Source organism: Heptranchias perlo, chromosome 33 (assembly GCF_035084215.1).
Source record: "Heptranchias perlo isolate sHepPer1 chromosome 33, sHepPer1.hap1, whole genome shotgun sequence".
NCBI lineage: Eukaryota > Metazoa > Chordata > Chondrichthyes > Hexanchiformes > Hexanchidae > Heptranchias > Heptranchias perlo.
Genome location: NC_090357.1, coordinates 29,495,816 through 29,523,205, shown reverse-complemented (window position 1 = coordinate 29,523,205; position 27,390 = coordinate 29,495,816). Strand labels below are relative to the sequence as shown.

General features: G+C 46.9%; 1 protein-coding gene across 1 annotated transcript in view; it reads left to right on the top strand.

Moving 5' to 3' along the window:
• LOC137301555 (ATP-sensitive inward rectifier potassium channel 1-like) overlaps positions 1-21,788 on the top strand; it is a 73,377-nt gene extending 51,589 nt beyond the window's left edge. Inside the window, exon 2 of the mRNA XM_067971105.1 lies at positions 19,749-21,788. Within this exon, the coding sequence (XP_067827206.1) occupies positions 19,772-20,881 (1,110 nt within the window). The 5' untranslated portion in view covers positions 19,749-19,771 and the 3' untranslated portion in view covers positions 20,882-21,788. The remainder of the gene's footprint in view (positions 1-19,748) is intronic.
• The last annotated feature ends 5,602 nt before the right edge of the window (positions 21,789-27,390 follow it).

Below are 27,390 nucleotides of genomic sequence, written 5' to 3'. Positions count from 1 at the left end.
GTGGGGTGACCACCTCCTGAAACGTGCTGTCCACGTACCTCTCAGCCTCACGGATACACTGCAGTGACGCCAGATGTTGCGCAATCTCCGAAATCCGGAGCTCGAGCTCCTCCAGCTGACGACACTTCCTGCACCTGTGGTTGTCCAGGACACGGGAAGCATCCTGGAGTTCCCACATGGCACAGGATGTGCATTCCACCGGACTGAGGTGCCCTGCCATGCTTCGATTTATTAGTTTATTAACTAAACTTAACAAAAATAAACAAAGGCTTAAAGAAAACCACTCACCAGAAAAAAGAACACTCACCAGCTACTCACCAATCAGCTCCTTGCCTTGTGCTGATGTCATTTTAGTTGATTTTTCACCTCTCTCCTCTCTCACTCCTCCCTTTATCGCTGATCCCACTCTCCGCTCTCTCTCTCTCTCCTCTCTCTCTCCTCCTTTTATCGCTGATCCCACGCTCCGCTCTCTCTCTCTCTCCTCTCTCTCTCCTCCTTTTATCGCTGATCCCACGCTCCGCTCTCTCTCTCTCTCCTCTCTCTCTCCTCCTTTTATCGCTGATTCCACGCTCCGCTCTCTCTCTCTCTCCTCTCTCTCTCCTCCTTTTATCGCTGATCCCACGCTCCGCTCTCTCTCTCTCTCCTCTCTCACTCCTCCTTTTATCGCTGATCCCACACTCCGCTCTCCCTCTCTCTGCTCTCTCACTCCTCTCTTTATCGCTGATCCCACGCTCCACTCTCTCTCTCTCTCCTCTCTCACTCCTCCTTTTATCGCTGATCCCACACTCCGCTCTCCCTCTCTCCTCTCTCACTCCTCCTTTTATCGCTGATCCCACACTCCGCTCTCTCTCTCTCCTCTCTCACTCCTCCTTTTATCGCTGATCCCACACTCCGCTCTCTCTCTCTCTCTCTCACTCCTTTTATCGCTGATCCCACGCTCCGCTCTCTCTCGCTCTCCTCTCTCACTCCTCCTTTTATCGCTGGTCCCGTGCTCCTCTCTCTCTCTCCTCTCTCTCTCCTCCTTTTATCGCTGATCCCACTCTCCGCTCTCCCTCTCTCTGCTCTCTCACTCCTCCCTTTATCGCTGATCCCACACTCCGCTCTCTCTCTCTCTCCTCTCTCTCTCCTCCTTTTATCGCTGATCCCGTGCTCCTCTCTCTCTCTCCTCCTTTTATCGCTGATCCCACACTCCGCTCTCTCTCTCTCTCCTCTCTCACTCCTCTCTTTATCGCTGATCCCACACTCCGCTCTCTCTCTCTCTCTCTCTCACTCCTTTTATCGCTGATCCCACGCTCCGCTCTCTCTCTCTCTCCTCTCTCACTCCTCCTTTTATCGCTGATCCCGTGCTCCTCTCTCTCTCTCCTCTCTCTCTCCTCCTTTTATCGCTGATCCCGTGCTCCTCTCTCTCTCTCCTCTCTCTCTCCTCCTTTTATCGCTGATCCCGTGCTCCTCTCTCTCTCTCCTCTCTCACTCCTCCTTTTATCGCTGATCCCACGCTCCACTCTCTCTTTCTCTCCTCTCTCACTCCTCCTTTTATCGCTGATCCCGCACTCCGCTCTCCCTCTCTCTCCTCTCTCACTCCTCCTTTTATCGCTGATCCCGTGCTCCTCTCTCTCTTTCTCCTCTCTCACTCCTCCCTTTATCGCTGATCCCATGCTCCGCTCCATGTGACACCTTGCAATATCCGGCCCTGTGAAATTTTCACTCCCCCGTCCTGATTTAAAGGTCCCTATTCATCAATGGGTTTCCCTATGAGGATTCCTTTGTTTGTCAAATTAACGGAGACGAAGAAGGAAAACTGAAGCAAGTAAATAAAAGGGAGGGAGCATCTGAGGAGGATATGGATCATTAGGTATTAACCCCCAGAAATGGTCGATAGGTCACACCGATCTTTGAAAGGTCTGAGTGAGGAACTTTGTTCACTAAACAGGCTGTAGCTGCACTGTCCCAGCTGCTGCACCAAGACCTGCAGCCATGATCATCTCCCTGAGCAGCTCTGCCAGTGGCTGTGAGTCACCAATGCATTAATTACCTTTTCTCACAGGCTCATTTCAATTAGACACAGGGGACCTCTGTAACCTCACCCAGTGAGCCACCCAGACATACATTCACCAGGTCACCGATACAATCTTCAGGAGAGCTGGACGATTCATCCAAATTGGGATGATGCCAGGCAGCAGTGTGATAGGACCCTAGAGATTCATCATGTTGCTGGTTTCCCCAAAGTTCAGGGTGCCATAGATGGCGGGCACATTGCACTGTGAACTCCGATAGTTGACCCTTTGAACTTTCTAAACCGAAAGGGATCCCACTCACTTAATTTACAAAATGTCTCTGACCAGCTCATTATGAACTCTGAATAATTCAGGTAAAGGAAAGTTCACCTTATCTTTCATTATCCAATCCTGATGCATTGTAGAGGCTGCTCCTCCTTCACTCTGTGCTTCCCATGGGTTTCCAAACAGGATTTTCTTCTTCCTATTCTTGTGCTTTTCCTAAATGGCACCTGAGGGCCATGAAGGAACAGATATACTTGGAGAGTATTCCATCACTCTCCTGACTTGTGCCTTGCAGATGGTGGAGAGGCTTTGGGGAGTCAGGAGGTGAGTCACTCGCTGCAGAATACCCAGCCTCTGACCTGCTGTGGCCTTTGTCTAATGGCAGCTTGATCCTGGGAAGGACCTGCTGTGGCCTGCATCTCTTCTGCATCTGCCTGGACAGCCTAGTCCTGCCTCTTGTGTGCTATTTACCTAGTCCTTTTAGAGGATATAGCGAAAGGGAGATAGAAGAACAAATATGTAGGCAAAATTTTTGAGTGCAAAAATAAGAGGGCAATTAAAGTAGGGGACTTCAACTACCCTAACATCAACTGGGATTCAAACAGTGTGAGGGGCAAACAGAGGGCGCAAAATTTTGATCGGTGTCCAGGAGAACTTTTTTAGCCAGTATGTGACAAGCCCAACAAGAGGGGATGCAATTCTAGATTTAGACCTGGGAAATGAAGATGGGCAAGTGGGTGAAGTGACAGTGGGTGACCATATTGGAGATAGTGACCACAATTCAGTTAGTTTTAGCATTATTATAGAAAAGGACAGAGTTAAATCAGGAGTAAATGTTTTAAATTGGGGGAATGCAAATTTTACAGAACTAAGAGGTGATTTGGCAGAAGTGGACTGGACACAATTACTTGAGGAGAAATCAGCGGCAAGCCAGTGGGAGGCACTAAAAAGTGAAATTCTACGGGTACAATGCAGACACGTCCCCTCAAAGAAGAAGGGTGGCACTGCCAAATTTAGAGCCCCCTGGTTGTCTAGAAGTATACGGGGCAAGATAAAGCAGAAAAAGAAAGCTTATGGCTGTCACAGAAAATTAAATACTGCAGAAAGCCTAGAGGAGTATAGAAAGTACAGGGATGATGTAAAAAAGGAAATAAGGAGAGCAAAGAGAGGGCACGAAAAAATATTAGCTAGTAAGATTAAAGAAAACCCAAAGATGTTTTATCAGTACATTAAGAACAAAAGGATAGCTAAGGAAAAGGTGGGACCTATCAGGGATGATGAGGGTAACTTGTGTGTCGAAGCAGAGGATGTGGGTAGGGTTTTAAATGAATATTTTGTCTCCGTATTCACAAGGGAAAGGGATGATCCGGACATAGCAGTTAAAGAGGAGAGGTGTGAAATATTGGATAAGGTAAACATTATGAGAGAGGAAGTACTAGAGGGACTGGAATCCTTGAAAGTTGATAAGTCACCAGGGCCGGATGGATTGTTTCCTAGGCTATTGAAGGAAGCCAGGGAGGAAATAGCGGATGCTCTGAGGATCATTTTCCAATCCTCACTGGATGCAGGGGAGGTACCGGAGGACTGGAAGACTGCAAACGTAGTACCATTGTTTAAAACGGTTACGAGGGAACAATTATAGGCCGGTCAGTCTTACCTCGGTGGTGGGCAAACTACTAGAATCAATACTGAGAGATAGGATAAACTGTCACTTGGAAAGGCATGGTTTAATCAGGGATAGTCAGCATGGATTTATTCAGGGAAGGTCATGCCTTACAAATCTGATTAAATTCTTTGAGGAAGTGACAAGGAGGATTGATGAGGGTAGTGCAGTGGATGTTGTCTACATGGATTTTAGTAAAGCATTTGACAAGGTCCCACATGGCAGACTGGTCATAAAGGTAAAAACCCATGGGATCCAGGGAAATGTGGCGAATTGGATCCAAAATTGGTCCAGTAACAGGAAACAAAGGGTAAAAGTTGATGGATGTCTTTGCGAATGGAAATCCGTTTCCAGTGGTGTGCCACAGGGCTCAGTGTTGGGTCCCTTGCTGTTTGTGGTATAGATTAATGATTTGGACTTGAATGTAGGGGGCATGATTGGCAACTTTGCAGACGACACAAAAATGAACCGTGTAGTTGATAGTGAAGAGAATAGCTGCAGACTCCAAGAAGATATCAATGAGTTGGTGGAGTGGGCGAAAAGTGGCAAATGGAGTTCAACCCGGAGAAGTGTGAGGTAATGCACTTAGGGAGGACAAACAGTAAAAGGGAATACGCAGTAAACGGGAATATATTGAGAGGGGTAGAGGAAGTGAGAGACCTTGGAGTGCATGTGCACAGGTCCCTGAAGGTGGCAGTACAGGTAGATAAGGTTGTGAAGAAGGCATACGGAATGCTCTCCGTTATTAGCTGAGGTATACAATAGAAAAGCAGCGATGTAATGATGGAACTGTGTAAAACGCTGGTAAGGCCACAGCTGGAATATTGTGCGCAGTTCTGGTCACCACATTACAGGAAGGACGTAATTGCTCTGGAGAGAGTGCAGAGAAGATTTACAAGAATGTTGCCAGGGCTTGAAAATTGCAGCTACGAGGAGAGATTGGATAGGCTGGGGTTGTTTTCCTTGGAGCAGAGGAGGCTGAGGGGAGACTTGATTGAGGTGTACAAAATTATGAGGGGCCCAGATAGAGTAGACAGGAAGTACCTGTTTCCCCTAGCGCAGAGTTCAAGAACTAGAGGACATAGATTTAAGCTGATTGGCGGAAGGATTAGAGGGGACTTGAGGAAAAACTTTTTTACCCAGAGGGTGGTGGGTGTATGGAATTCACTGCCCGAATTGGTGGTAGAGGCAGGGACCCTCAACTCTTTTAAAAAGTACCTGGACCTGCACCTAAAGTGCTGTAAGCTGCAGGGCTACGGACCGGGTGCTGGAAGGTGGGATTAGAATGGGCACCTGGTTGTTCTTCGAGCCGGCGCGAACACAATGGGCCGAATGGCCCTCTTCTGTTCTGTATCTTTTCTATGGTTCTATGGTTCTATGGGATTGGCTGGAGTCCGAACATGTGCTTTTGAACTGATATTGCTCAATTCCAGCAGTGGCCATTCTACTGGGCCTGGGTGGTTACTGATCAGCAGGATGGTAGATTTAATGGTACCAACAAGATCCTGACAGCCCTGAGAGAGTGTATGGCCTGCTACACAGCCTCAAGTTACAAAGGCTGGAATGCAGGGCTCTCTCTAACCTTTGCCCCACGTCTTACAGTCTGTGCTACTGTGGAGGACGGGACACTGACTTGCCTCCTTATTCAGAACCTGCATGTTGGAATAATAGTGATTCCCATCTAAGGGGAGCCGCTTCCGTTGAGGAATGGGAACATCCTCTCCCATTCCCCACACCTCCGGCTCCCTGGTACTCCGTTACAGCCCGCAGGTGAAAGGTCCTGAGTTGGTGTGTGGGAGTGAGAAAGCAAGTGAGGCAGGGGGTGAGATCAAGAGGGTTGGGGCAAAGGTACATCAATAACACTTGGGTTTCCAGGTCACCATGATTCCTCCCCAGGTCACCATGTTTACCCCCCTCAGGTCACTATCATTACCCCTCAGGTTCTTTTCTTATTATTCGTTCATGGGATGTGGGCATCGCTGGCAAGGCCGGCATTTATTGCCCATCCCTAATTGCCCTTGAGAAGGTGGTGGTGAGCCGCCTTCTTGAACCGCTGCAGTCCCTGTGGTGAAGGTTCTCCCACAGTGCTGTTAGTTAGGGAGTTCCAGGATTTTGACCCAGCGACGATGAAGGAACGGCGATATATTTCCAAGTCGGGATGGTGTGTGACTTGAAGGGGAACGTGCAGGTAGTGTTGTTCCCATGTGCCTGCTGCTCTTGTCCTTCTAGGTGGTAGAGGTCGTGGGTTTGGGGGGTGCTGTCGAAGAAGCCTTGGCGAGTTGCTGCAGTGCATCCTGTGGATGGTACACACTGCAGCCACTGTGCGGTGGAGGGAGTGAATGTTTAGGGTGGTGGATGGGGTGTCAATCAAGCGGGCTGCTTTGTCCTGGATGTTGTCGAGCTTCTTGAATGTTGTTGGAGCTGCACTCATCCAGGCAAGTGGAGAGTATTCCATCACACTCCTGACTTGTGCCTTGTAGATGGTGGAAAGGCTTTGGGGAGTCAGGAGGTGAGTCACTCGCCGCAGAATATCCAGCCTCTGACCTGCTCTTGTAGCCACAGTATTTATGTGGCTGGTCCAGTTAAGTTTCTGGTCAATGGTGACCCCCAGGATGTTGATGGTGGGGGATTCGGTGATGGTAATGCCGTTGAATGTCAAGGGGAGGTGGTTAGATTCTCTCTTGTTGGAGATGGTCATTGCCTGGCGCTTGTCTGGCACGAATGTCACTATCATGACCCCTCAGGTCACCCTCATTATCCCCAGGTCACCATCATTACCCCCCAGGTCAATATAATGATGCCCCCAGGTCACCATGACTACCCCCGGGTCACCATTGTTATCCCCACGTCACTATCATTACCCCCCAGGTCACCATCATTACCCCCAAGGTCACCATCATTATCCCTCCAGGTCACCATCAAGGGTACAGTAGCATAGTGGTTATGTTACTGGACGAGTAATCCAGAGGCCTGGACTAATAATCCGGAGTCATGAGCCAGAACAGCCGGGGAATTTAAATTCAATTAATTAAATTTAAAAAAAACTGGTATCATTAATGGCGGCCATGAAACTACAGGATTGTCGTAAAAACCCATCTGGTTCACGAATGCCCTTTAGAGAAGGAAACCTCTGGTCTGGCCGACATGTGACTCCAGACCCACAGCAATGTGGTTGATTCTTAATTGACCTCTGAAATGGCCTAGCAAGCCACTCAGTTGTAAAATCTCGCTAAAAAAAGTCATAATAAGAATAAAACCGGACGGACCACCCGGCATCGGACACGACAAAGGCAAATCCAAGCCCAGTCGACCCTGCAAAGTCCTCCTCACGAACATCTGGGGACTTGTGCCAAAATTGGGAGAGCTGTCCCACAGACTAGTGAAGCAACAGCCTGACATAGCCAATGTCCCAGACTCTTCCATCACTATCCCTGGGTATGTCCTGTCCCACCGGCAGGACAGACGAACCAGAGGTGGCGGTACAGTGATACACAGTCAGGAGGGAGAGGCCCTGGGAACCCTCAACATTGACTCCGGACCCCATGAAATCTCATGGCATCAGGTCAAACATGGGCAAGGAAACCTCCTGCTGATTACCACCTACCGTCCTCCCTCAGCTGATGAATCAGTCCTCCTCCATGTTGAGCACCACTTGGAGGAAGCACTGAGGGTAGCACGGGCACAGAATGTACTCTGGGTGGGGGACTTCAATGTCCATCACCAAGAGTGGCTCGGTAGCACCACTACTGACCGAGTCCTAAAGGACATAGCTGCCAGACTGGGCCTGCGGCAGGTGATGAGCGAACCAACACGAGGGCAAAACCTACTTGGCCTGTCGCAGATGCATCTGTCCATGACAGTATTGGTAGGAGTGACCACCGCACCGTCCTCGTGGAGATGAAGTCCCGTCTTCGCACTGAGGACACCATCCAACGTGTTGTGTGGCACGACCACCGTGCTAAACGGGATAGATTCAGAACAGATCTAGCAGCTCAAAACTGGGCATCCATGAGGCTCTGGGGCCATCAGCAGCAGCAGAATTGTATTCCAGCTCAATCTGTAACCTCATGGCCCGGCATATCCCTCACTCTACCATTACCAACAAGCCAGGGGATCAACCCTGGTTCAATGAGGAGTGCAGAAGAGCATGCCAGGAGAAGCACCAGGCGTACCTAAAAATGTGGTGCCAACCTGGTGAAGCTACAACTCAGGACTACATGCATGCTAAACAGCGGAAGCAACATGCTATAGACAGAGCTAAGCAATTCCACAAGCAACCAATCAGATCAAAGCTCTGCGGTCCTGCCACATCCAGTCGTGAATGGTGGTGGACAATTAAACAACTAACAGGAGGAGGAGTCTCTGTAAACATCCCCATCCTCAAAGATGGCTGAGTCCAGCACGCGAGTGCAAAAGACAAGGCTGAAGCATTTGCAACCATCTTCAGCCAGAAGTGCCGAGTGGATGATCCATCTTGGCCTCCTCCCAATATCCCCACCATCACAGATGCCAGTCTTCAGCTAATTCGATTCACTCCACGTGATATCAAGAAACGGCTGAGTGCACTGGATACAGCAAAGGCTATGGGCCCCGACAACATCCCGGCTGTAGTGCTGAAGACTTGTACTCCAGAATTAGCCACGCCTCTAGCCAAACTGTTCCAGTACAGCTACAACACTGGCATCTACCCGACAACGTGGAAAATTGCCCAGGTATGTCCTGTCCACAAAAAACAGGACAAATCCAATCCGGCCAATTACCGCCCCATCAGTCTACTCTCAATCATCAGCAAAGTGATGGAAGGTGTCATTGACAGTGCTATCAAGCGGCACTTACTCACCAATAACCTGCTCACCGATGCTCAGTTTGGGTTCCGCCAGGACTACTCAGCTCCAGACCTCAATACAGCCTTGATCCAAACATGGACAAAAGAGCTGAATTCCAGAGGTGAGGTGAGAGTGACTGCCCTTGACATCAAGGCAGCATTTGTCCGAGTGTGACAGCAAAGAGCCCTAGTAAAATTGAAGTCAATGGGAATCAGGGGGAAAACTCTCCAGTGGCTGGAGTCATACCGAGCACAAAGGAAGATGGTAGTGGTTGTTAGAGACTTATCATCTCAGCCCCAGGACATTGCTGCAGGAGTTCCTCAGGGCAGTGTCCTAGGCCCAACCATCTTCAGCTGCTTCATCAATGACCTTCCCTCCATCATAAGGTCAGAAATGGAGATGTTCGTTGATGATTGCACAGTGTTCAGTTCCATTCGCAACCCCTCAGATAATGAAGCAGTCCGAGCCCGCATGCAGCAAGACCTGGACAACATCCAGGCTTGGGCTCATAAGTGGCAAGTAACATTCGCACCGGACAAGTGCCAGGCAATGACCATCTCCAAAAGAGAGACTCTAACCACCTCCCCTTGACATTCAACGGCATTACCATCGCCAAATCCCCCACAATCAACATCCTGGGAGGTCACCATTGACCAGAAACTTAACTGGACCAGCCACATAAATACTGTGGCTACAAGAGCAGGTCAGAGGCTGGGTATTCTGTGGTGAGTGACTCACCTCCTGACTCTCCTAAGCCTTTCCACCATCTACAAGGCACAAGTTAGGAGTGTGATGGAATACTCTCCACTTGCCTGGATGAGTGCAGCTCCAACAACACTCAAGAAGCTCAACACCATCCAGGATAAAGCAGCCTGCTTGATTGGCACCCCATCCACCACCCGAAACATTCACTCCCTTCACCACCTGTGCACAGTGGCTGCAATGTGTACCACTCACAGGATGCACTGCAGCAACTCGCCAAGGCTTCTTCGACAGCACCTCCCAAACCCGCGACCTCTACCACCTAGAAGGACAAGGGCAGCAGGTACATGGGAACAACACTACCTGCATGTTCCCCTCCAAGTCACATATCATCCCGACTTGGAAATAAATCGCCGTTCCTTCATCGTCGCTGGGTCAAAATCCTGGAACTCCCTTCCTAACAGCACTGTGGGAGAACCTTCACCACACGAACTGCAGCGGTTCAAGAAGGCAGCTCACCACCACATTCTCAAGGACAATTAGGGATGGGCAATAAATGCCGGCCTCGCCAGCGATGCCCACATCCCATGAACAAATAAAAAAAAAACATTACCCCCAGGTCAATATCACTAACCCCCAGGTCACCATCATTACCCCCCCAGGGCACTATAATTATCCCTCCCCAACATCATCATTACCCCCAGGTCATCATTATTAACCCCAGGTCACCATCATTACCACCTCCCACCCCCCCCCGGTCACCATCATTACCCCTCAGGTCATCATCATTGCCCCGCTGGTTATCTTCCTTTACCCCTAGTTGCTGTGATGGGTTTGCATGAAATCAGGGCATAACCTCAAATCGTTTGTGCAGAACCCAGAGAGATTGAGGAGAGTGGATTAGATTTTGACTCTCGAGGGGGCTGCCTGGTGGGGTGCAATGGTCGACCGGCCATTGCGGTGGTGAAGTGGGCCCTGTGATTTTGAGGCTCTGGCCTCATTTAAATTCTGCAGGCTACCAACCCCATTTTGAGGCCGTTACCATTAATGCCAGGCGAGGACACTCAAAATCAACCCCGGTGAGAGGTGAGGATCGCTCTGCAGGCTCTCTGCTTTAAATGGCTGCAACTGGTGACCGTCTGGTTCTGCAGCAACACCCCTGGAGCCCACAGAGGCCCACCAATCTCACCATCTCCCACCGTTAGAACTGACTGCCTACCAAGAGCTCGATGGCCTGCCCCTCTTACATAGGAACAGGAGGAGGCCATTCAGCCCCTCAAGCTTGTTGCGACATTAAATTAGATCATGGCTGATCTGTACCTCAACTCCATTTACCCGCCTTTGCTCCATATCCCTTGATACCCTTACCCAACAAAGTTATATCTCTTACAGGGTTATCTCTTTGATGTGAGAAATATTGCCTCCAATTAGCTGCTTTCCACGAGCATTGTGAAATAACTTCTATTGAAACGAGATTGAGTGCATTAGGTGAAGGATGTCTCCCAGGTGGCATCAGACAGTTGACGTTATGGATCTGTTGGTAGGACCCTATCAAGTTAGATGAGGGAATTTTAAGCAGCTGCATGAAGTAAGGGGAGATGGCAACATGAAGAGTTTGTGAGCCTTTGAACCAATGTGTTGTGTGAAGGATGATTTGTTCTCCAAATGATAATAGAGGAAGCTGAATGTATTGGTGCCAAAGAGAGAAAAGGGTCAGTGGCAGCTCTCTTACTTTACCTGCCCTCATCAGGTCATTGGACCTTTTCCTGCACTGGTCTGCTGTTCTGAGGATCAGAGAGGTAGCACTCAGTGTCTCTGCCACGTCCCCCAACATGGTGTGGGAGACACTTATTTTGGTGTTTTTTTCCATGAGAACCCAACAGTCTCTCTCTCCTTCCTTGTATCTCACCTGTAAGGGTAGGAAGGTCCAACTCATTGAAGTTATGAGGTTTTTTTTACCTCCCTTCCTTGGAGTAGAAATGTTCCCCTCTTTGGCTCCCTCAGTCTGTTCCTGAAGTTGAAACCATTCTTATAAATTACAGAAATTCTCTGTAAACACATCTATTCACAAATCTGATCTACAACCCAAGCTGCTAGAGCTGTCAGTATTTACCTGCAGCTCCCCCAGTCTGCCGCTGCTCTTCCCAGTTCTGGCATGTTTTTAAAGGCAGCTGGAGCAAATCGCCACTACCCCGCCCAGCGCAGGGCTCCCATTTTACATGGGGTTGAGTTGCCTTAATATCAATGACTATGCAAATGAACTGACCCCACGAATTATGGCAGGGTGAGTGCTGTTGCACATTGTCAGGCTGAAGTCCTGCTACCGGAACGCAAGATTGGAGTAAATGACCCTGTCCTGGGGTTTGTGGGAGTACATGACTGAATCTTGGATTTAGTCCAGGATCTATGTTCCAGCTCTTAGGTCTGAGTAAGGGGGGATGACACACTGAAGCCATTTCGCTTGAAAGAGAAGTGAGACAATGTCATTCGCTGTCACTCGTCTTACTCAATGTCTTCATCAATGAAAGTATCATTAGGAATGGATTTGGAGTGTGGATTCTGGGCATTTCTGAAGGAATTGCATCAATCCCTTTTGCAGATGACACCAGGTTATTGGTGTCCTTAAGTGTGGCATTATGGTCTTGCATGGATGAAAGAGGGATCATCAAGATATTAATTGGAAGATACAAGCAGCATCTGCTCCAACTGTTGATTCATATTGGTATTTGGAGGTTCTGGAGGATACCAACTTCAGCTTGGACGCAGTAAGAAGGGGCAAAGGGCAATTTGTTTTTTTTCAACTCTCTTCAATGACAGCAACGTCCCGAAGAGGTTAAGCTTATGGCATATGTCCAAAAATATCACCTTCATAGTTGAGAACTGCTAGGGAATGCAACGGAAGGCTTCCTTTGGCCTGTACCTGAGATCCCGGACCAAGCAGCGAGGGGGGGAATGGCAGGGAGTGAAGGCTCCAGCTTACACTGGTCTCACTGAAGGGGAAGTCAGCCTCGTAGCAGGCACATCTTTTTGTAAAAGCCCTTCAAATAAGGACCTGGGTTAAGCAATTGGTAACAAGTTAACTTGATACAGGGCATTGGAATTGGCTGCCTGGAAGATCATGCTGCCCTGTGTTGATCCTTCCCTTTCACATCTGAAGGCAAATGTTCACTGTATAGTTAATGAGTAAACTCTGAGACTTGGGATGACAGCTGATGAAAGGCATTACCTGGATGCTGGATATGAGAACATGTGTTCATATATCCAGGGTTCAGAGTCTACCATGATTGGTTTTTAAAGAGACAAGGAGTTGTCATTAACATTCCATGTCTCCATTGATGGGGTATGGGTTGGTGCATGCTGTGGTCAGTAGAATGATGACATTACGCCTATAGGGTGACAAATACCACTCATCATGTCACTTATGAGGAGCTCCTGGTATCTCTTGCCTGCCCAGCAAGGGCTCAAACTCACATTTGTGTAATGACCAGCTAGTAATAATATTCTTTGCAGGAGGTAAGGAGGTCTCTCGGTGTACACCACGAGGACTCACTATTGCTGGGTACGGATCCATCACTTGCCTCCAAAATGACATTGCTGGTGGTGGAAGATCAGAATCAAGCTGATGGTCTGTGGTAGACTCAATTCTCTGGTACCTGAGCCAGGCCGGTCGGCAGTGTACCAGGGCCCTGTTGATGATTGACCAGCCAGCCTGGCTCCTTAATAGAACCTGGTGGGTGAAGTTATCACTGAGGGCCAGAATTCCTCTCACTCAAATCTAAAAGACCCTATGAACTGTTGTCCCAATAGGCCTGTTACTGGTGGCGGCAGTAATTTGTGGGGATGAATTAACAACATCACATAAAAGGCCTATCACACATCGTTAGAGTTTGTGGGCTCAAGTATTTCCTTTAGCCAATTTTACTGACACGTTAAATTAGCCCGGTGACTTCAGTGAGCAGTTAAGACACGACAGGAATTGGTTTTCTGTTCAATGCACCAGCAACAGGTAGAAATTGACAAACGCAAAGGGATCAGTCCTGGTCCACAAGCATCGTTCATGTTCGTACAGATATTCAGCCTCTTCTAAGGTCCCTGGTGGAGGGGTTGTCTGCTACATCTCTCTCTCCGTGTTCATCCCCCAAACCAACATTCCGATCCATGGACCCACGTTGATGATGCTGCACAGCTGCAGTGGGGAATGTCACATCCTGAGGCACAATCACATTTAAATAGTAGGGAAGGGTGTCAGGAGTAATCCTGGAATTTGCAGCAGGAGAGGGATTGAGGACATGACCAATGTAAAACAAAAATTTCACCCCTTCTTTCCTCTTCACCTCCTATTATCTGCACCTTTGTCCACTGCATCCACGTCTGTGACACCAGGAGTGACTCCCGGGCTTTGCTGATTTCTACCTGTCGTTGGTGGACTGAGGTTGAGAGGATGATTATTGCAGTGATTTTAGCCATGTGCTTGAATCAGTGGCAGGCAGCTGGCCAACAGGGTGGAACGGTAGAGGGAGCGCCTCCAAGCTACTTAACAAATTGTGGCGAGCTGAGCGCAAGCCAGATCCATGAGTGTGTGGCTTCTCCTTTATCCCACACTGTCATGGGATCTACTGTTGAATTCACACTTACCGACTGATAGACTAGGTGAGGTCGTAAGAGATTGGAAGATCCGATTTCAGATCTTGCCGAGTTAAATTATCAATCGGACAATGAGGTCAATGCCTCATGGGAGGAGATTCAAATTTTAATTTTAGAGAATAAACATGAGTTTTTCTGCTCTCCATCACCTCCTCAGAAGAGCCTCCATCATTGCTGGTGTGGAAAGTGGCCGAGACACTCCTGGGGATAGATTAATACCTTCCTTCATTCTCAAAAAACAAAAGCCCACTTGTGGCTAAGCAACAGGAGCTAGAGGATGTTTTTTGATGAGCTGGGTGTCCATGCCATCACCATGCCCCAAACCAAGCTACTGAGAAATCCACACATTTAAGGTTGAGTTTCTGTTTACTTCATACTGGGTGGAAACTCTCTCCCCATGAGGGCACGCCCACTTCACAAACTCCAGAGAGTTTAGTTACAAGCTGGCAAGGGCCAAACTTTAGTGATCTCCAAGTGTGTGCAGGTTACTGGAGCTTAACCGACTAAAACAGCGAGGCCTACCCCCACAGAACATTTTCCTGCTGCTCGATCAGCTATGACTATTCTAAAAGGTTAAGCTTATGGTGTATAAGACATAGGTCCAAACACTTCTCCTTCATAGTTCACAACTGCTGGGTATGCAATGGAAGGTTTCTTTAGGTCAGTACATGAGATCCTGGACCCTGCAGAGAGGTGGAGAAAGGCAAAAAGAAGTCCAAGTTCCAACCCTAAACACTTACTCTAAAGGCTAACCCTAAACCCAAACCCCTAAACCCAAACCCCTAAACCAAAACTCTTCCTCTGACCCAGAACATGCCCCCAATCCCTAAAATAACCCAATGCAGCTAACCTCACCCTAATTATTTACAAAGATTCCAGTCTTTGTAGAACGATTGCTAACATGATGAGTTGTAGATCACACCAACCCCACATACCACAATATCAGCCGGAATTCAACAACCAAAAAGCCTGGACAAGAAGGAATAAAAAACAAGGGCCACATAGAAGTGGCAGCTCTAATGCAAAGAAACTCCAACAATGTGTCCAAGATTAGATATAAGTTGGTGAACTTTCCTCCTGCCCAAACTGCCAGCTTAACCATAGATAAAGGTTATGTTGATCATTCCTAAAATTAAGTAAAACCTAAATTGCTGCCGATAGTCACCCAATACGAAGGCCGCCATTGTTGTTCCCATTAACCCTAAACCTAAATCCAAGCTACTTTGTTGCTAACACAAATCCAAAACCTAAATAAAGTTTCAGTTTCAACTATCCCTCCATAACCCTGAATTAAGGTTGCTTCTTCTAGTATCCTCATCTCTGACGCCAAAGGAATAGTTTGTACAGTGCTGCGAATCGAGGTAACCCTCTTGTCCACCTCTGCTTCTTCCACCCCTTCTCTCCCCATCATCACTCCTTAGCCGGCCCCTAACACCACACTCTGCAGCTTCTCCCCTCTCTCTCCCCAACCTTCATCAAACACGTTTCCTCCATGAAGCTCACCACTTGTTTCATTGACCGTCCCATCACCTTCCAACCCAGTTCCTTATGGCCAAATGTCCTGTTTTTGGCTCCATGTTTCCTAATATTGTCAAGCTCTCCCTATCATCAGGCATTGTTCCCAGTTATTTCAAAACTACCCTTGTTACACCCGTTTAAAAATATATTCTCGACCTATTTTATCGAATTATCCCCCTATCACCAACCTGTCATTCGCTTCAAGGTTCTTCAATGCATCATTGCTGCCCAGCTAGAAGGACCAAACACCCTTATCATTCCCTGTTTCAGTCCTCCCAATCCCTTGCATCAAGTCTACATTGCTCAGTCAACAACAGTATCCTGTACAACTGCAGCTGTGGCTCGCTGGCCTTCCTTGTCCTTACTGCTACCTTCAGTGCTGCTGCACTCCATCCTCCTCCACTAATTCTCCTCTATGGTCTGTCAGTTGGTGGTATCTCCCTCTTGTAGTTCCAACCCCTACCTGTCCCAAAGTAGAAAGAGAAAGAAAGAATAAAGGACTTGCATTTGAATAGTACCTTTCACATCAGCAGGAGGTCCTGAAGCTCTTCACAGCCAATGGATTACTTTTTGAAGTGTAGTCACTGTTGTTATGTAGGCAAATGCAGCAGGCAACCTACACACAGCAACTCCCATAAACAACAATGAAATGACTGACCAGTTAATCTGTTTTTGCTAGTGTTGATTAAGAGATAAATGTTGGCCAGGATACTGGGAGCATTCAACTGCTCATCTTCAGATAGTGCCCTGGAATCTTTTATATCCACCTAAATAGGCAGGACCTAGGTTTAATTACTCATCCAAAAGATGGCATCTCTAACAATGAAGCACTCCTTCAGTACTGTGCTGAAATGCCAGCCCAAATTACATGTGAACCTCGAGTGGCGCTTGTATCTTCTGACTCAGAGGAAAAGCTGCTACCGCTGAATTAAGTTGGCAGTCAGAGTTACTATTGAAAAGAATTGCAATCAATTTATTTTAAACTTTATTTTAAAATATCAGAAGCATATTTAGTGCATTAAGAGCATTAAGTGCCATTTGAGAACAGCGCTGATTATAACTTCGACTCTTACATTGGCTCAAATGGTTTCTGCTCCCGGGTCTGCATATTCACATCTGATGTGTCCATTGGGCTTCATTTGGTTCCCTCCTCTTCATCATTTAAATGTCAGCACTCAGCAACATCAGCCACACGTATGGGGTCAACTTCCAGATGTGGGCCAATGATACCCACCTACCCTGCCCAACACCAGGTCCAAGTTAAGTCAATATTTTTACAACTTAACATCAACAAAATTGGCGACCATCCTTCTCAGCTCCAGAGATGCTCAGGTGTCGTGGGTCTAATTCCATCAGCCTCCCAGACTGTCTCCTCAGACTGAATCCCTCAGTTGAATTTTTACCCCACATTTGTTGCCAACACCACCTTATCCACCTCTAGAACATGGCTCTCTTACGGCCGACCTTATACCCTCCGCTACAGTACCCATACCTTCATCAACTTGAGGATTGATTTGTTCAACGGTGTTTTCATTGACCTTCTCATGTTCAGGAGCTCTGCAGCCTGAGTCCTCTTCCACACATCCATCACTCCCCACCTCGCCAAGCTCCACTTGCTTCCTGTACCCCACTGAACCAATTTCAAGATTCTTGTCTTTATCTTTAAATCCCTCCATGACCTCGCTCCACCCTCTCTGAATGATCTTCCAATCTACAGCTACAAGCACTCGATTAGTGCTTGTCCCACACTGCTTGCTCTGCTACACCAATAAAAGGCTGATCTTTCAGTCCCATCACCCTGCCATCTGCAATTCTCTCCCAAAATTACTCTGCCTACCTACTTCTGTCCCTGTCGTTGCAGTCACCTTAAAAACATATTTCTTTGACTGCATCTTGAGACTTCCCCTTAATTTCCCTTTTCCTCCTCAGTGTCAATCTTTCCTCTTGGGAAGAATCATAGAATGGTTACAGCACAGAAGGAGGCCATTCGGCCCATCGAGTCTGCGCCGGCTGCACTCAAGAGCAATCCAACTAGCCCCATTCCCCCGCCCTATCCCCGTAGTGAAGGTTGAGAGGAGATTTGATAGACGTGTTCAAAATCATGAAGAGTCTAGACAGAGTAGATAGAGAGAAACTGTTCCCATTGGCGGAATGATCAAAAACCAGAGGACAGAGATTTAAGGTGATTGGCAAAAGAACCAAAGGTGACATGAGGAAAGACATTTTCACACAGCGAGTGGTTAGGATCTGGAATGCACTGCCCGAGGGGGTGGTGGAGGCAGATTCAATCATGATCTTCAAAAGGGAACTGGATAAGTACTTGAAAGGAAAAAATTTGCAGGGCTACAGGGATAGGGCGGGGGAGTGGGACTAGCTGGATTGCTCTTGTATAGAGCTGGCACGGACTCGATGGGCCGAATGGCCTCCTTCCGTGCTGTAACCTTTCTATGATTCTGTGATTCTATGGTACTCTGACTAGACCCTTCATGATTTTGAATACCTCTATCATATCTCCTCTCAACCTTCTCTGTTCAAAGGAGAACAACCCCAGCTTCTCCAGTCTATCCACGTAACTGAAGTCCCTCATTCCTGGAATCATTCTAGTAAATCTTTTCTGCACCCTGTCTAAGATCTTCACATCTTTCTTAAAGCGCAGTGCCCAGAACTGGACACAATACTCTAGTTATGGCCAAACCAGTGTTTTATAAAGGTTCATCATAACTTCCTTGCTTTTGTACTCTATGCCTCTATTAATAAAGCCCAAGATCCCGTATGCTTTTTTAACCACTTTCTCAACCTGCCCTGCCACCTTCAACGATTTTTATAAATATACTCCCAGATCTCTCTGTTCCTGTACCGCTTTTAGAATTGTGCCCTGTAGTTTATATTGCCTCTCCTCATTCTTCCTACCAAAAAGTACCACCTCGCATTTTTCTGCGTTGAATTTCACCTGCCACGTGTCCGCCCATTCCACCAGCCTGTCTATATCCTCTTGAAGTCTCTCTCTATCCTCCTCACTGTTCACTACACTTCCAAGTTTTGTGTCATCTGCAAATTTGGAAATTGTGCCCTGTACAACCAACGACCCTGGGAAATCCGTTTGAGTGAGGACCACTCTACAAATGGGATTTGTGGTTGTAGTAACACTATCTCAAGGCAAAGCTGGAGTTTCTGTAATTTTCCCTAATCCCAAATCAGGGCTGCACCTTTTGTTAATATCAACATTGACCCAGTTCCAGGCTGGGCTTAGAATCATCGAAATAAAATCATAGAAAATTTACAGCACAGAAGGAGGCCATTCGGCCCATCGTGTCCGCGCCGGCTGAGAAACGAGCCACCCAGCCTAATCCCACTTTCCCGCATTTGGTCCGTAGCCCTGCAGGTCTCGGCTCTTCAGGTGCGCATCCAGGTATTTTTTAAATGAGTTGAGGGTTTCTGCCTCTACCACCCTCTCAGGCAGTGAGTTCCAGACCCCCACCACCCTCTGGGTGAAAAATGTTTTCCTCATTTCTGCTCTAATCCTTGTATCAACATCAATATCAGCTCCTAACATTGGCCATTTCTAAATCAGAATTGTGAGTCTTACTGTTATTCTCTTATCAAAGAAAATAGAGGTTCTTGTGTGTCACAAGAACCTCTATTTTCTTTGATAAGAGAATAACAGTAAGACTCACAATTGTAAAAGTAGAGTTACATAGTGAGGTCCTGATTTAATTCTACTGTTATTCGGTAGAGTAAAGCTCCTTACCTTGCTGTTTAACCTTCATGCTTAGCTTGAAAGATACGCAGTGACTCGGGGGAATTTCTCCTTCTTAATATCCTCAGGTTAGTGTTAACTGGTAGTTGAACATTAACAGACGTTTGTCTGATTTGTAGCAATATGTAACCTGTTACTGTGTAAAACACATGTAGGTATTTTGTATTGGCCTATCAATTAACCATATATCTAGATTCAAGCCACTGATAGAAATTGAGGTGTGGGCTTTTATTTCTTGAGACGTGAGAAAATCCAGTTTCGGCTTCAGTTTTGTATTTGAAATGTGTTTGGAGGGTACTCTGAGACCATTGGAGGGCAACTAATGGGATTTAATGTATTCTTTGGCATTGCCTTCACAGGTTAACAGGTATTTGTCTGCGGAATGTTCAAATACCTCCGCAGGAGATTCACCAGAAACCTCACAGAACGTAGTCGCCGGAGAGCTCGGCTTGTTTCCAAAGATGGGAGGTGTAACATAGAATTCGGAAATGTCAAGGAACAGTCAAGGATTGGCTTCCTTGTGGATATTTGGACAACTGTCCTTGACCTCAAGTGGAGGTACCAGATGACCATCTTTATCTCAGCCTTTCTGGGAAGCTGGTTCCTCTTTGGTTTGTTGTGGTACGCTGTTGCATACATGCACAAGGATCTTCCTGAATTTTCACCCACCGAGACCCATTTTCCTTGTGTGCAGAACATCAATGGGCTGACATCTGCCTTTCTCTTCTCACTCGAGACTCAGGTCACTATTGGTTATGGCTTCAGATGTGTGACTGAGCAGTGCGGTGAGGCCATCTTCCTCCTGGTGACTCAATCCATCCTTGGCGTTATCATTAATTCCTTCATGTGTGGTGCCATCCTGGCCAAGATCTCCAGGCCAAAGAATCGAGCCAAAACCATTACCTTCAGCAAGAGCGCTGTCATCAGCAAACGCGGGGGCAAATTGTGCCTCCTCATTCGAGTAGCCAACCTCAGGAAAAGTCTTCTGATTGGCAGCCATATTTATGGAAAACTTTTGAAGACCACAGTGACTCTAGAGGGTGAAACCATCATAATGGACCAAGTCAACATAGATTTTGTTGTTGATGCTGGGAATGAGAATCTATTCTTCATATCTCCTCTGACTATCTATCACATCATTGATAAAACCAGTCCCTTTTATGAGATGTCAGCTGAGACCATCAGCCAACAAGACTTTGAGTTAGTGGTCTTCCTGGATGGCACAATAGAAGCCACCAGCGCCACCTGCCAGGTGAGGACCTCTTATGTCCCAGAAGAAGTATTCTGGGGGTACAGGTTTGCCCCCATTGTCTCCAAATCTAAAGAAGGGAAATACAGAGTTGATTTCTCCAACTTTGGTAAGACTGTGCAGGTGGACACTCCACACTGTGCCTACTGCCTCCAGACTGAGAAGGAGGCCAAGCTCAATGAGAAGAAAGCTTACGACAACCCTGTATTCCAACTCACTGAAGTAAATGAGACCAAAATGTAAAAACTTATTTCACATTTCGATAAATGTGCATTTGGTACTTTTCCCCCCATTATGCTTCTTTTTAAAGGTTTTTATTTTGCAGGTGTATTGATCATTCACTTTATATCCAGGGAAAGCCTCAGACAGTTTAAAGCCAGTGTGACACAGGAAGTAAAGTCTCAGGCCAGGTGTGACATAGGGAGGGGGAGCCTCAGACAAGATGTGACATAGGGAGAGGGAGCCTCAGACCAGGTGTGACACGGGGAGAGGGAGCCGCAGACCAGGTGTGTTACAGGAAGCACAGTCTTAGACCAGGTGTGACACAGGGAGGGGCAGTCTCAGTCCAGGTGTGACACAGGGAGGGGGAGCTTCAGACCAAGTGTGGCACAGGAAGTACAGTCTCAGGCCAGGTGTGACACGGGGAGGGGCAATATCAGGCCAGCTGTGACACGGAGAGGAGCAGTATCAGGCCAGCTGTGACACGGGGAGGGGAAGTATCAGGCCAGCTGTGACACGGAGAGGAGCAGTATCAGGCCAGCTGTGACACGGAGAGGGGCAGTATCAGGCCAGCTGTGACACGGAGAGGGGCAGTATCAGGCCAGCTGTGACACAGGGAGGGACAGTATCAGGCCAGCTGTGACACGGAGAGGGGCAGTATCAGGCCAGCTGTGACACAGGGAGGGACAGTATCAGGCCAGCTGTGACACGGAGAGGTGCAGTATCAGGCCAGCTGTGACACGGAGAGGGGCAGTATCAGGCCAGCTGTGACACAGGGAGGGACAGTATCAGGCCAGCTGTGACACGGAGAGGGGCAGTATCAGGCCAGCTGTGACACGGAGAGGGGCAGTATCAGGCCAGCTGTGACACGGAGAGGGGCAGTATCAGGCCAGCTGTGACACGGAGAGGGGCAGTATCAGGCCAGCTGTGACACGGAGAGGTGCAGTATCAGGCCAGCTGTGACACAGGGAGGGACAGTATCAGGCCAGCTGTGACACAGGGAGGGACAGTATCAGGCCAGCTGTGACACAGGGAGGGACAGTATCAGGCCAGCTGTGACACAGGGAGGGACAGTATCAGGCCAGCTGTGACACAGGGAGGGACAGTATCAGGCCAGCTGTGACACGGGGAGGGGCAGTATCAGGCCAGCTGTGACACGGAGAGGTGCAACCACCATTTCTTTTCAATGCTGAGCTGATAACAGCACCAAACGCTCCAGGTTATCTACAGCACTGGTCAGATGCTGAGCTAAGCTTCCTCTACATCGCCACGACAATGTGCCTTTAATTTTAACCTTGACGAGCCTCAATTGGACCATTTCTCACACCGCTGACCGTGTTCCCTCTGTGAGTGAGTTTGGCAATTTTAGCACTTTGTGTTGGTTGGGGTACATTTCCTGTAGAACGTGCCGTTTATTCTTCCATAACACTTCATTATTTAATTGTGAAATAGAAATGCCTGGAAACCATTCCCCGGCCTCGCACCACGCTGGTGATCTGACTGACAGCCTCTTTCTGACCTCGAGCCTCCAAAACTCTAACCTCTTTGTTACAATATTTCTCCCCTCTCTAGATTTTATCAATAACACTTTGATTATTTATGAAGAATTACATAGACTGCATGGCACAGAAACAGGCCATTCGGCCCATCTGGCATATGCCGGTGTTTATGCTCCATGTGAGCCTCCTCCCACCCGACTTCATCTCACCCTATCAACATATCCTTCCATTCCCTTTCTCCCTCATGTGTTTATCGAGCTTCCCCTTATATGTATCTATGCGATTCGCCTCAACCACTCCTTGTGGGAGCGAGTTCCACATTCTCACCACTCGTTGGGTAAAGAAGTTTCTCCTGAATTCCCTATTGGATTTATTAGTGACTATCTTATATTTATAACCCCTAGTTCTGGTCTCCCCCACAAGTGGAAACATCTTCTCTACGTCTACTCTATCAAACCCTTTCATAATTTTAAAGACCTCTATCAGGTCACCCCTCAGTCGTCTCTTTTCTGGAGCAAGGACCCCCAGCCTGTTCAACCTTTCCTTATAGGTATAACCTCTCAATTCTGGTATCATCCTAGTAAATCTCTTTTGCACCTTCTCTATTGCGACTTTATATCCTTTTTATCCTATTTCTCTTCTGAACTTGTTTTGTTGTTCTCAGACCATCCGCCATGTTATTCCTCCCCATGAGTTCTTGCTGTGTTAAAATCCAGACTCATCACAGTGCCTCCGACTAATTCCTTCTTTGCCCCAAGAAGGGAACTCTTTACTTCTCTCAGTGTTCTCTTCCTCGGATAATCTACAAGCTTTGAAAACCCATCGATTGTGTCACTCTATCACTTGATTCAACTCGTGATCTCTCCTTCATGTTCGAAACCTGAAGCATTGTTGCCTTTGATAATTCATCGTGCTTTCTGAACTTAAAGAATTTAGTATGGGTTCCCCCTGGAGGGATATGTTTGTTATCGGAACAAAAATTGAAATGTGCGCTGTAAATATCTGATATATTTTAGCTACAATTTTTTTTGTCAGAAGTTATTGTTATAATAAAATTAGAGTATTTTTAAAATCAAGAGTATTTTTTAAAAATTGTAGCTGTTTGAATGGAACAATCAGCAAGTATTTGCAGATACTACGTTATTTTTGAGAAGTATAACCTTTAATAAAAAAAAGTTTTAACTCTGAAATAAAACTCCAGGGTCTTTTTTTAAATATCATGAGGTAAATTCCATGAATTGGCTCTCCCAGTGAATAGCCTCGCTCCCGGGAGCACTCGTTAGAGAATTGATGATACAGTGTTCTATATCTCCCTACAACACGCTCCCTGTTGGTAAAACGGGATTGGTGAATTTGTTCCTGTATAATGTCTTGATTGTAAGGCTGGTTATTATTAAGCTCCTGTGCATAAGTCTGAGGTTGATACCTTTTCTCAGGGAGGGGTAATTTTCTGGTCATTACGGTGAGAGGTGTTATTGGGAATTGAAATAATTCCCATCGCAGAGAGCCTGTGAACAGTAACCAATGAGGTTGTGTGCAGCCTCGTAGAATCATAAAAGGAGGCCATTCGGTCCATCGTGTCTGTGCCGGCTCTTTGGAAGAGCTGTCCAATTAGTCCCACTCCCCTGCTCTTTCCCCATAGCCCTGCAAATTTCTCCTTCTCAAGTATTTATCCAATTCCCTTTTGAAAGTTATTATTGAATCTGCTTCCATCGCCCTTTCAGGCAGCGTATTCCAGATCATAACAACTCGCTGTAAAAAAATTTCTTCTCATCTCTCCTGGTTTTTTATATTGAGGCCAAGTCAGTCTTCAGGGCTCCAAATGGCTGAAAATTGGTCTTTGGAGCTGGTTTCAAGCCAAACCACAGAGCAATCTATTTTTGAATGTGATTCAAATCTCCAGAATGGGTGATGGGACATAGGAGGCACTGAATAAAAGGCAAGAAATGTATTTAAAAGGTATAGAATTGATCGATTAGGTTGTTAATCAGAAATAAAGTAAAATTTAAAATAAGAAAGAATAGAAGAAAGAAAACCTTGTTTTCCATCCCTCGGATGAGACATTAAACCGAGGCCCCGTCTGCCCTCTCAGGTGGACGTAAAAGATCCCACAGCCACTATTCGAAGAGCAGGGGAGTTCTCCCCGGGTGTCCTGGGACAATATTTATCCCTCAACCAACATCACTAAAACAGATTATCTGATCATTATCACATTGTTGTTTGTGGGATCTTGCTGTGTGGAAATTGACCGCCGTGTTTCCTACACTACGACAATGACTACACTTCAAAAGTATTTTATTGGCTGTAAAGCGTTTTGAGATGCCCTGAGGTTGTAAAAGGAGCTATAGAAATCATAGAATCATAGAATCATAGAAGTTACAACATGGAAACAGGCCCTTCGGCCCAACATGTCCATGTCGCCCAGTTTATACCACTAAGCTAGTCCCAATTGCCTGCACTTGGCCCATATCCCTCGATACCCATCTTCCCCATGTAACTGTCCAAATGCTTTTTAAAAGACAAAATTGTACCCGCCTCGACTACTGCCTCTGGCAGCTCGTTCCAGACACTCACCACCCTTTGAGTGAAAAAATTGCCCCTCTGGATCCTTTTGTATCTCTCCCCTCTCACCTTAAATCTGTGCCCCCTCGTTATAGACTCCCCTACCTTTGGGAAAAGATTTTGACTATCGACCTTATCTATGCCCCTCATTATTTTATAGACTTCTATAAGATCACCCCTTAACCTCCTACTCTCCAGGGAATAAAGTCCCAGTCTGTCTAACCTCTCCCTGTAAGTCAAACCATCAAGTCCCGGTAGCATCCTAGTAAATCTTTTCTGCACTCTTTCTAGTTTAATAATATCCTTTCTATAATAGGGTGACCAGAACTGTACACAGTACTCCAAGTGTGGCCTCACCAATGCCCTGTACAACTTCAACAAGACATCCCAACTCCTGCATTCAATGTTCTGACCAATGAAACCAAGCATGCTGAATGCCTTCTTCACCACCCTATCCACCTGTGACTCCACTTTCAAGGAGCTATGAATCTGTACTCCTAGATCTCTTTGTTCTATAACTCTCCCCAACGCCCTACCATTAACGGAGTAGGTCCTGGCCCGATTCGATCTACCAAAATGCATCACCTCACATTTATCTAAATTAAACTCCATCTGCCATTCATCGGCCCACTGGCCCAATTTATCAAGATCCCGTTGCAATCCTAGATAACCTTCTTCACTGTCCACAATGCCACCAATCTTGGTGTCATCTGCAAACTTACTAACCATGCCTCCTAAATTCTCATCCAAATCATTAATATAAATAACAAATAACAGCGGACCCAGCACCGATCCCTGAGGCACACCGCTGGACACAGGCATCCAGTTTGAAAAACAACCCTCGACAACCACCCTCTGTCTTCTGTCGTCAAGCCAATTTTGTATCCAATTGGCTACCTCACCTTGGATCCCATGAGATTTAACCTTATGTAACAACCTACCATGCGGTACCTTGTCAAATGCTTTGCTGAAGTCCATGTAGACCACGTCTACTGCACAGCCCTCATCTATCTTCTTGGTTACCCCTTCAAAAAACTCAATCAAATTCGTGAGACATGATTTTCCTCTCACAAAACCATGCTGACTGTTCCTAATTAGTCCCTGCCTCTCCAAATGCCTGTAGATCCTGTCCCTCAGAATACCCTCTAACAACTTACCCACTACAGATGTCAGGCTCACTGGTCTGTAGTTCCCAGGCTTTTCCCTGCCGCCCTTCTTAAACAAAGGCACAACATTTGCTACCCTCCAATCTTCAGGCACCTCACCTGTAGCGGTGGATGATTCAAATATCTCTGCTAGGGGACCCGCAATTTCCTCCCTAACCTCCCATAACATCCTGGGATACATTTCATCAGGTCCCGGAGATTTATCTACCTTGATGCGCGTTAAGACTTCCAGCACCTCCCTCTCTGTAATATGTACACTCCTCAAGACATCACTATTTATTTCCCCAAGTTCCCTAACATCCATGCCTTTCTCAACCGTAAATACCGATGTGAAATATTCATTCAGGATCTCACCCATCTCTTGTGGTTCCGCACTTAGATGACCTTGTTGATCCTTAAGAGGCCCTACTCTCTCCCTAGTTACCCTTTTGCCCTTTATGTATTTATGCAAGTCTTTCTTTCTATTTATCTGTCACTTCTTTCAGAAACACTTCACATATACTTTCATGGATTACTTTCGAAATGCAGCCACTGTTGTAATGTAGGGAAATGTGGCAGCCAATTTACGCACAGCAAGATCCCACAAACAGCAATTAGATGAATGACCATTTAATCTGTTTCTCGTGGTGTTGGCTGAGGGATGAATTTCGGAGACGGCTCCCCTGAACTTCTTTGACGAGTGCCATGGGATCATGAATGACCAGGCAGGCTTGGCTTAACATCTCATCCAGAGGTTCGCCCTTCCCACGATGCAGCACTTCCTCAATGCTACACTGAAGGAAGAGGGATGGGGAAGAAGAGAGAATGAGGGTGAAACCATGTGAGAAGTCATCGAGTCCCCTTATATATCGCATTAATGCTTCATATCAGTTTGAGTATTTGAATAATTAAGACGTTCCCTTACAATCAGTATCAGACAATGGGGTAGAAATTGGTACATTCGACAAACGATTTTCGGATGCAAAACAGGTAGAAAGTACACCAATTTAGCAGAGGGATGGCATTGGTCCCACTGCTAAATTTGTGGTGACCATTTTTAGCCATCCCAGATGTGCATTCGATGGCTGCTGTGGGATTTTGTGATTTTTTTAAAGCAAGTCTCCAAATGGAGGCCCTGGACGAGGTGCCCACAGAAGGGAGCAGGGCATTGGATGGAGGCAGAGGAGAAAAGCACATAATTTTAATGAGCCCAAGTTACAAACCCTCCTGGATCGGATACAGCAAAGGAAAGACTTGGATCTTCATGGGAGATAGAAGTGTCTCACATGCCCTGTGAAGGGAGGTGGCAAAGGCAGTGAGTCCTTAA